Source organism: Arvicola amphibius, chromosome 1 (genome assembly GCF_903992535.2).
Source record: "Arvicola amphibius chromosome 1, mArvAmp1.2, whole genome shotgun sequence".
NCBI classification, from domain to species: Eukaryota; Metazoa; Chordata; class Mammalia; order Rodentia; family Cricetidae; genus Arvicola; species Arvicola amphibius.
Genome location: NC_052047.1, coordinates 67,614,658 through 67,625,766, shown reverse-complemented (window position 1 = coordinate 67,625,766; position 11,109 = coordinate 67,614,658). Strand labels below are relative to the sequence as shown.

At 50.0% G+C, this 11,109-nt stretch overlaps 1 protein-coding gene across 1 annotated transcript; it reads right to left on the bottom strand.

Annotated features, from left to right (window-relative positions):
• Positions 1-212: 212 nt before the first annotated feature.
• Positions 213-2,576, bottom strand: Selenom (selenoprotein M). Its single transcript, XM_038312823.1, has 5 exons — positions 2,405-2,576; positions 1,178-1,213; positions 998-1,032; positions 638-716; positions 213-569 (listed from the first exon to the last, which is right to left on the bottom strand). Exons 1-5 carry the CDS (start codon positions 2,531-2,533, stop codon positions 411-413), a joined length of 438 nt encoding a protein of 145 aa, XP_038168751.1. The 5' UTR covers positions 2,534-2,576; the 3' UTR covers positions 213-410.
• Between the last annotated feature and the right edge of the window lie 8,533 nt (positions 2,577-11,109).

Genomic DNA, 11,109 nt, shown 5'->3' with positions numbered 1-11,109 from the left:
CCTCCCTCTTGTACACACGCAGCGTTTTTGATAAATTATTGGTTTTCAACGATCCCGACTTCTCTCTGTTGTCTTGGGGAATGGTATCGGGTTGTGAATTATCTCCCAAATGTCCCCAACTCCCTCAGTGGGAGGAGTCACCCAAGAATATTCGGGAACTCCTGTTTGATTTCCCACACCATCTACTTGCAGCAAATAGAGAAGAGCCTTAGTAAGGGTGGAAGGGAATTTAGTAGAGCTGGGGAGGGAAAAAGGAGGATTGAGAGGACCCCCATACACACACCCCATTTCCGTTGCCTCGGAGACTGGCGTCAGCTCTCAGCAAGAGAGATGCTCCCGGGATACTGAGCGCCTCATTCTGTCTCCGGGGCGCTGGCAGGGGGGGGTCCCAGCTCCACTGGGGCTCCGGGTTACAGGTCGGCGCGCTCTGAAGCGTCCTCGGGAGGCTTAGCGGGCGCCCACAGGTGCTCGGGAGGCACCTTCGCGTCTGGCGCCGACTTGCGGTAGAAGCCGAGCTCCTGTACCAGCGTATTGATCTCTTCGCGGGTCATTTCGCTGAGTGGGATGCGCTGAGATGGAGAAGAGACGGGGTCAGTACTTCAGCACTGCTCTGGGGCCCCTCCCGTCAATGCCTCACCTCTAGTTCCAGGTAATTGCGACTTAACAGCACGAGTTCGGGGTCTGCCCCAGGGAGGTGCTTCATCACCAGGTTGTGGCTGAAGGAGATGTTAAGGGGGTGGGGACAGAGGCAAAGAGTGATGGTGGCTCCCGAATTCCCTTAGCTGATCACTTACTTTGAGCCTAGATGAGGACCCGATCCTCATTTACTGTGAGATTAGGGTTCAGAGAAGTAAAGGGCCTTTCTCTGCGTTAATAATCTCTCTTGTCTACTTAATTTTGAGACTTCTGCAGAATCCCCTGGCCAATCAACCTCTTTGGCCGACAAAAATCGAAAACTAGTAGCCGTCCCCTCCCCCTTCACAGAACAGAAGGATACTAGAGAGGGATGTCCTGGGTGACAAAGGCCTTCACCTGGGGAGGAACCACAGCATTAGACAACGGGACCTCAGGACTAGACACGGGGAAACGCCAGGTCCACGTGCAAGGATTCCTCCCTGCCCCCAGTCAGTAAGCAGTGTTGCTTATTCCTTAAGGGGTCCCCTTCCTTCGAACTCACCTCCTTTAGGCGATTCAACTGTCATCCTCCGCAGGTCTGGAGAGAGATAAAATGATAAATCAGGAGCCCATCACTATACAGCCAAGACCATGCTATCCTTAACTCTGAGTTGGGTCAGGCTGGGATCTGGAAGGGCAGCACCAAGGTATGGAGGGGGTAAAAAGGTCCTGTGGAAAGGAGACTTCTGTACAGTCGGGGAAACTCAGACCTAGAGACCTGGGGTAGAGAATGCCGGAGAAGAACTAGCCATGGGTTCCTGCCTACAGGTTATGATAGCGGACCAATGCCCAGGAGACACATATACAGCATTCTCCTTTCTGCCAGAAGAGTTCTAAACCTGCCCTCTGGCCCTTGGAACCACTTGGGAGAGTCAGACCACAAGAAAACAGTTCAGAACTGCCCTAAGGGCCCCGTTAGAGGCAACAGCCATCTGGTCCCTACCCATCCCATGCAGATCTAACCCTGATAGCCACCTGTGGTCCAGCTCCACAAACCATCTGGTTACCCTTCCCTAACTATGGAGGATGGGTGGACCCTCTGTCTTTCCTGAAGGAAGGCCACATTCTGACAGGAAATGCAGACCTCACAACCACCTATTTCAGGCCTCCCTTACATTCCTTTTTCTCAAAATATAACCAAGGCCCATGAAAAGTCTGTAAGCATCTGAATCACTTAGGACGACTCTAGGGAATTCCTTAGTGGGGGTGGAGTGATGGGGGTGGTGGTCCAGGGCTGCTGGGATGCTTAGTATCATTTCCCTGCACTCTCCTCGAGCTCCTGCGTAGAACAGTGAGGGGAGGAGCTTAAAAGGTCTTTTCTCCCCCAGAAGATTCTTGAACTCCAGGCACTAAAAACGGGGTGTGGGAGGAATAATAGAAAGAAGTGGGGTTATCAGTGGGGAGAACTGGGTTCTAAGGAGCAGTTTTAGGAGAATTATAACCTGGAAAAGAGGGGCTGGGTGTTCAGAGACCCTCGGTACGGCCTAATCGGGAGCAGAGCCAAGGTTCAGAATGCCAGGCCGCAAGGTCGATGTTTATTGCTCCCACAGTGCATGCTGCGCATCCTGTGGCAGGGAATAGAAGGGATGATCCCCGGCGCCACGCAGGAGGGAAAGAGGGAGCCTCGGGAATTCTGGTATTCCTGAGACCGGAGAGAGATGTATTCCAGGGTTGAGGGGCTGCGGGGTTCTAGGGCTGTCCTACTAAGGATGGGAAAAGGCGCACTCACCTCCACCCGCCCCCTGGCCAGACCTCGAAGACGGTTCCAGTCCGGTCGGTAGGTGGTGGCGGCGGTGGCTTGGGCCACAAGCGCCGCGAGAAGCAGCAGCAGCGGCGGCGGCCACAGTAGGATGTTCATCTGTGCCTGGCAGAAGACGTTCCGCAGGCTGCACCCAAACTCGGCCGCAGCGCCACGTCTGGCCCTCAGGATGGTCCCGCCCCAGCTAAAGGCCCCGCCCATCCATCCATAGCCCACGCCCCCCGAGCTAGAAACACCACCCTCCCAGGCTTCGGTGGGCGCCTCCTACTAGCCCCCTTCCCTGTCTCTGTTACTCTCTGGTCCTCCAGATTTCACGTTCCCAGTCTTGACAATTCCCATACTGTCTTTGCCCACTGAGTGTGGACGTTCCCGCAGGATGCCAGAAGACAGCGCCACTTCTCGCCACCAGAGAGCGCAGGCGGGTCGCAGGCGGACGCGAGGATAACTGGGTCAGACTTAAGGATATAGAAACCTAGGAAATCTCCTTTATTCTTTTGATGTCTTTGAACGAAATTCCGATCAAAGCTTCAATTCCCCAAAGCCCAAATTGTAGAGAGGACTATTACCTATGCCCTAGCGCGAGAATGCTCAGTGGCTAAAAGCCATGCGAGCCTGACACCTGAGTTTGAAACCCACACCGCAAAAATGTGAAGGGAAAACAGTTAATATAATATGCTTATTTAAAGTGGTGGAATAAGCTCAGGATACCTCGGGTCACAGCGCCCACATAATAATAATAAATACAAATTCTTACCAAAAAAGGAAAAAAAAATAAATACAAATTCTTAAAAAGGATTACTTCCTATCCTTTTTAACTAGAAAGATTGAAAGGGTTAATATACGTAATACATTTCATTAGAACAGTATCTTGTCAGAGATGGCTAGGTATCTCTGTACAGCCTGCCCCCACACCTATCCCCGGCTGTCCTTGAGCTGAGCCTCCCGAGGGCTGGGATTATTAGGACAGACTCCTGCTGTGTAGCCTTCCGTTGTCCGTCCTTCGCTTTCCTCCTCAAAACTACCCCTCCCCCAGTGAACTCCGTTTTGCAGGTTAGGAACTGTTTCAGAAATGTTAAACAGACCCAGTTACGTCCTGACCTGGGTTTGAACCCCAAACACCTCTGTGGGCCATGTCGCCGGCCCAAAGATGATGCAGGCGCCACTTCACCTCCTCACGCCTCCAGCAGACAGCAGACAGCAAGTACAGTCAGCTCTTCCTCACCCTGGATTCAACCAGTCCAAGTTAGAAATATCAGCAAGTAGGAGCTATCTGTACTGAACGTGCACCAACTCTTTTTCTCGTCGCTATTCCAGCCAATAGGACGTAACAGCTATTTATAGCGCTTGCATTGTATTAGGTGTTATAAATTATCTAGAGACAGTGTGAGTACAAGAGAGGGCCACACAGATTTGAGGGAAACATTAAGCCCCTTTAACCTATGGGGTTGAGCATCCTCATTTCAAGTTGGGGTATGGAAGGGCGCTCTGGAACCAATCCCTGGCAGACAGTAAGAACAGGCTGTGCCCTTTCCCACTGAATCCAGAGAACCCTGTCAACATTGAGCCAAGGCTGCTTGATGATCTGAAGTATTTTACCTTCCTGAGCTTATTCCCCACTTTAAAAGTGCATATTAAAAATGGGATGGTGGAAGCTTATATGGTTTAGTGATTGTAGACACTTGTGGCCAAACCTGATGCCCTAAGTTCAATTCCCAGAACCCATATGGCAAAATGAGAGAAGAGACTCCCACAAATTGTTCTCTGATCCTCACGTGTATGTGATGTCAAGTTCTCACACGCACACTAATAAATAAGTAAATGCAAAAAAATGTGCTTTTTGAGTTGGGGAGATAGCTTAACATGTAGGATCAAGTGCTGCATATTGATGAAGATGTGAGTTTGGGTCCCTACATCAATGTGAAAAGCTGGCCACGATAATAAAAGCACTTAGGAGACAGGGCAAGAGGATCAGAGTTCAAAGTCATCCTCAGAGGGGCTGGAGAGATGGCTCAGCAGTTAAGAGCACTGACTGCTCTCCCACAGGACCCATGTTTGGTTACCGGCACCCACATGGCAGCTCACAACTATCTGTAACTCTAGTTTCAGGGGATCCTATGCCTCAACCTACCCTCTGCAGGCCCTGGGGGAACAAATGTGGTACACAGACTTACTTGCAGGCTAAATAGTCACATACTTAAAATATAAATAAAAAGCTGCCCGTGGTGGCACATGCCTTTAATTCTAGCACTCAGGAGGCAGAGGTAGGTGGATCCTTGAGTTCAAGGCCAGCCTGGTCTAGCCAGGGCTACACAGAGAAATCCGTCTTGAAAAAGTCAAAACAAAATACATAAATCACACACACACACACATACACACACACACACACACACACACAGAGAGAGAGAGAGAGAGAGAGAGAGAGAGAGAGAGAGAGAGAGAGAGAGAGAGAAGCTAGAAGCTAGAGAGATGGGCCTAGGGTTAAGAGCATGAACCTGTTCTTCCAGAGGACCAAGGCTCAGTTCCCAGCACCCACATGGTGGTTCACAACTATACCCATCTAACTCCTCTTCCAAGTATCTGATGCCTTCTGCTGGCCTACATGAGCACTGCACACGTGATACACACACACACAAATATATATATATACATACATGCATACATATATATACATATACATACAGACAGACAAAACATCAGAACACATAAAAGAAAATGTCTTAAAAAATACGACATACACATACACAAGGGATTTCAGCACTCCTGTAATCCCACCTCTCAGGAGGCCAAGGCAAGAAAATTGCCTCAAGCTCAAGGCCCAGTTTGGCTACAGAGTAAAAGCCCCCTACATCTCCTTTTCACTGGCTTGACTGCTAAGGTTTTGAAACAAGCTTAGAGATGCAGAGATGGCTCAGTGGGTTAAGTACTTGCTAGACAAGCACAAGGACTTGAGTTCAGAGCCCTAGAATCCACATAAGAAGCCAAGTGGACCAGGCCATGTTTGCAATGAACACCAGGAGACAGGAGGATACCGGGGGCTTGCTGGCCAGCCAGGCTAGCCAAATCAGTGAGCTCATAGCATATTTCAAAAAAATTAAAGTAAAGGTACTTGTTGCAAAGCCTTGACAACCAGAGTTCAATCCCTGGAGCTCACAAGGTAGGAGAGAACCAACTTCTGGAACTTGTCCTCTGACTTGTGGGCAAGCCATAGCATGCCCACACCCACACACAATAAATACATGTAATAAATCATCTCAAAGCTGAGTGTGGTAGAGCATGCCTTTAACCCCAGCACGCGGGAGGCAGAGGCAGGTGGATCTTTGTGAGTTCCAAGCCAACCAGAGCAACACAGTGTGACTGCATCTTAAAACATAAAAATAAAAAAGGTATAGCTGATGAAGAATCACTGGCAACATTCACTTCTAAGAGAGGGAGGGTGGGTTCTCAAACTTGCCAGGATAGAAAGTAAGCTTCTTTTTTCAAATTCCCAGTAAAAATCTCCTTATATCCCATTAATCTTTCCATGATCCAATCATGTGATATGAGAATTTCTTATTAAAATAACCAATTTTGACCCATTCCTAAAGCTGGGGACAAGGTCAGCCAACATCCCTGTTCCTGTTGAGAAAGACGTAGATGGTAATACGTGTGATGACGGCCAACATAGCCAACCAATGTTATAAACTATGCAGACACAAATATATTTGACTAGATCAAAACAATCAAGAAAAAATTATAAAAATAAAAATGGCTGTCTCTTATAGGTTGAAACTACAGGTAATTTTTTTCCTCCTCTGTACCCTTTTCTGTATTTTCTGTAAGTGTATGTCAACTGAACACAAGTAGTAAATCATGTTTACAAAACGATGGAATAGAACCCATTAGTTCCCTCCATCCCCCAGCCCCTATCTATCTTAATAAGGGCCCCAGGGCAACTGCAACCAGAGGCCCCACGGAGCCTGTGGTTTTTCTGCTGACACACCCAAACCCCAGTGCCCCATGGGCCCTTCTTGTTCACTGGACATATGCCACCAAACCACTCTCATTGCATTAACCTAGACGCTGTGGCTGTTGGACCACAGATTGGCCTGCTGAGGGTTGACCACCAGATGGTGGAACCAGCAAGGGAGACAAAAGCCACAGCAATATCAGGAACTTCCTGGCATCAGCAGCACAAGGCATCCCAGGATAGAGCTCTGCTCACAGCCCGTACCCCTGAGCTGGCAGTGTGTAGTCTAGGCCTGCAGCTTAGATAGGGTAGGTTGGGACGGAAGCTTAGCCTGTGATGAATTTAGGCTCGTCAGAGTCAGGGGCAGCTTTTAGTTTAAATGAAGATTTAAGAAAGAAATCAGGTGGTGGTGGTGCATGCCTTTCATCCCAGCACTCAGGAGGCAGAGGCAGGGGAATCTCTGAGTTCGAGGCCAGCCTGGTCTACAGAAGGTTTCGGGGCTGGCAAAGCTACACAGAGAAACCCTGTCTTGAAGAAGGAAGAGGAGGAGGAAGAGGGAGACAGAAGAGGAACACAACTTCAAGATCAGCCTGGGCTACATAGTGAGGCCTTCTCAGAAGACAGATAGATGATGGATGGATGGATGGATGGATGGATGGATGGATGGATGGACAGACAAAGACAGACAGACAGACAGACAAGTTATCATTACCACCAATAACAATAGCAATAACAAAAGCACAGTAGGATTCAGTCTTTATCCAGGTTAAGCCTCAGTGTATGACCAGGGTTATGGCTCAGTCAACAACGGAACTCAGGACTTGGACTTTGACCAGATTCAAAGCTCCGTTTATGACCAAAATAAACAGAATTTGCATGATACATGGTGAGAATTCATTATGAGATCAAGGATCAGTCAATGATTAAGCTCAGGGCTCTGTGAACAAAACCAGTGTTTCACTTATATCAAAGCCAAGACTTAGTCTCAAGCAAGAGGTAATCCTGACTGAGGTTAACGAGCACTCTGTGAGTGGGGTTCAATCCTTAGGCTAGGAACAGGGCTGAGTCTTGGTCCAGAATGAAGGTCTCAAGCGGGGATTGGCCTTTTATTAAGCTTAGGTCAGGGTCAGTATGTGGCTCACCAGAGAGAGCAACTATATGTGTGTGTGTGTGTGTGTGTGTGTGTGTGTGTGTGTGTGTGTGTAGGTTTTTCGAGACAGGATTTCTCTGTAGCTTTGGAGCCTGTCCTGGAACTAGCTCTTGTAGACCAGGTTGGCCTCGAACTCACAGAGATCCACCTGCCTCTGCCTCCCAAGTGCTGGGATTAAAGGCATGCGCCGCCACCACCCAGCTCAGAGAGCAATTCTAAAGTGATGGTGAGAGCTCTTTGGAGAGCTGGAGTAGAGGGTTAGTCTTGGTATGGGATCCAGTCTCAGTCAATCTCAAGGTTAGAGTTCAAGCTGGGTATAGGATGAGGGCCACGAACAGAGCTTATTCCGGTTCTGTGCTTTACTCTGACCTCCAATGAAGAAGTTTTTGAAGACCCAGAAGCTCAGGAACAAGAGTTCCCCCAGGCAATCTTAGCAGGGTCCAGTAGCTGCAGCGAGCTTTTCCTTGCTGCTGAGGCCCGTGTCCTCGAGTCTTCTAACCTACATGGCTCTGCTGTTTCAGGTCCCTCACACCAGAATAAAAATAGCCACTCACTTCAGAGCAGCTGACATCGGGTGCCTGGCTGCCTGGGAGGAGGGGGAGCAGAGAAGAGGGAGGATGGATGTCTGAGCTCAATCCCAGCTGTGTGACCTTGGGAAAGTCACTCCTCTTCCTCCAGCCCATTTCCTGAGTGGCGTGACAGCATTTGGACGAGGAGAACATCCATCTGTCCCACAAAGTGGGAACGAAGAGCCAGCCCTAGGATGAGACACTTGTTACCAATAAGGACCCTCGGAGGAGGAGGGCTCCTTTTGTGGCCGCCACGCTCCCTGATGCTTACCTCTGTTCCTTTGTAGACACCGCTCACATAGTGCCACAGTGACTTCATTGACCATGGATCAGAGTTGGGTTGCAGAGAGGATGATAAAGGATAGCAGGTCAGAAGAAGTGAGGGAGAAGAGGAGGAAAAGGGAGGGAGAGGCCTTCTCTCCTTTGCCTGCTCATGGGCTATAAGGCCAGGAGGGCACAGAACCAAATTTCGAATCCTCCCTCAGGTGAATCTTCCACACCCTAGCCGTCACCTGGCTCCCAGACATTTATTTCTCTTCTTGTCACTTCAGACTCCTCTGCCAAGCAAGGCTTCGACAGTCATGTGACCTCTTTTGTAGGGGGAGACCTACCCATCTCCTTCCTCCCAAGGAGCACTGCCCACCCTGTCCTGTCCTAAGCCCAGCTTCTCCCTCTGTCACTGGGGACCTTCTGGGCAGGAAAACGGGGTAATGGGGAGAGGGACTGGATTAGTCTCCCCTTCCAGGACTCTCCCTTCCCTGACCTCAACAGTCTGAAGGGGAGAGTGAGGAGTTTACAGAAAGTGCCAGGCTGAGCTGTAACCTCCACAGAATGAGACAAAGCAGGGAGCTGGGAGGGGCCTCTGAAGACAGCTGTCTCCAGGGGGGCGGTTATCCGTGGCAGCTGCCCCCAGCCTGCCGCCCTGAGCCCTGGAGCCTGTTATCAACCTCCTTAGTCATCCTTCCAGAAGCTCAAATATAGCTCCTACCAGCTCCCGTCTCAGCAGGGGTCCACCCCCCACCACCCCCTTCCCCTTCCTTTCTCTTCCCAGAATACAACCATCCTAGGCCTCAGTTTCAGCATCCACTAAATGGGTGGTCTGGAACAGATGCTGGTGATGGTGATGACTACAGAGCGGCTTACTAAGAGCTTGCTTGCTCGCACCCTGCTCCAAGCTAACTTCTTCGGATGTATAGCTTGTTTAATCATCACGGCGAATGCAGGAAACATCTTGTGTTTTTACTTTTCCTTAAACAGATCAGGACTCTCAGTGACCTCCCAAGTAAATCAGTGACAGAGACAGGAGCAAAGCTCCCAGCAGCATCCTGAGCCCAGTGAGTAGTGACAGTGGAGATCCCTGGTTGGCAGAGGAACAACCTGCTCATTCATTCTGTGATATTTGCATGGCTTGCCAAGGGCCTAGGTGCCCCTTTCTCAGCCCTGGCACTGAGAGGCCTGAATCTGCACCCTTAAACTCCTCCAGGATGGCATCCAAGACCAGCTCTCCTGAGGACCCCAGTCACCCACTGTCAAGCAAGAGCTGGAGGAGCGGACAAGGTTCTCTTCCCTCTTGGTGACCATGGTTGGGCTCCTTCTCCCTCACACACACCCCCATCCTCACCTCCAATTCTCCCAGCACCCTTTCCACCAATGCCACACTCCCACCACGGCTCCATTTCTCTTCCCCCTTACTGTCCCTTCATCCCGTGGTTTCCACCGCCACTGCCTTGCTCACTTCATCTGCCACTAGCATCTCCACCACACGCACAGCATCATCCTCACCACCACGGCCTCCACCTTTACCAGACACCCCTTCCATTCCATCACTGCTCTTGCCGACAGGCCCTTGCTTCCACCATCATCAGGTGCGTTAACACCCCCACTGTGACAGTCATCTCCCCTCGCTCTCAAAGTATCTTTCCATCCCATGCTTCACACTGGCCTGAGTCTTTGCCCCTCCACAGTCCAGCCTTACTTACAAAGAAGCCAACCCAGACGCACAGGCCTGACTCAGAACAAGTCCAGAAGAGTGAGCACAGACAGGAAAAAGTAACAGATACAGAGTATCTGTTCCCAAGAACTTCAATGGGGTTGGCACAGACTAGTGAAAACGCAGAGTTGGCCGTTGACCTACAGGACTCTGTGCACAGACCTCTGAACATTTTGGGCTGGGGAGACGGCTCAGTAGAAAAAGAGAACTTGCTGTGCAAGCTTGAGGACCTGAGTTCAAATCCCCAGAACCCACGAAAAAAGTTGGGCATAGATGTGTGCACCTGCAACCCTATCATGGAACAGGTGCAGGGCAGAGACAGGGTGCTTGCTGGGACTTGCTGGCTCTTAGCCTAGTTCCAGATTCAGTGAGCGACCCTGTCTCAAAGGAATAAGGCAGAGAATGGCAGAACAAGACACCTGAGGTCCTCTTCTGGCTTCCACATGTGTGCACCTGGACACATGTTCCTGCACACACAGGCACACGCCAAGTACATGCACGACACAAACACAAAGTAAATACTGCATGGCCGCACAAATGAACAAAAGAACTTTGAACGTTTTCTGCCTGACCTGGGTGTCGTTCATCTGTGGTACAACCTATAGAGCCTAGATGAGTTCAGATTCCAGGGGTAATCGAGCTGAGCTGAGTCAACGCAGAGCAGGATGAAAACCTACAGCCTGCATTTATCTCTGGCCAAATTTGACTTTTTCAATCATTCTCTCTTCTTTTCTTCTTACTTATTTTTACTGAGAATGGGTCTCACATAGCCCAGTGGGGCCCCACTGTTTATAGCGAAAGGTGACATTGAACTTTTATTTTCATCTTGTGTGCATGTGTGTGTGTGCATGTGTGTGTGTGCATGTGTGTGTGTGCATGTGTGTGTGTGCATGTGTGTGTGTGCATGTGTGTGGGCTCTCACAGAATCAGGGGAGCTGGAGTCACAGGTTGTGAGTCACCTGACATGGCTTTTAGGAGACGAACCTGGGCCCCCTGGAAAGCAATCACACTCTAAACTGC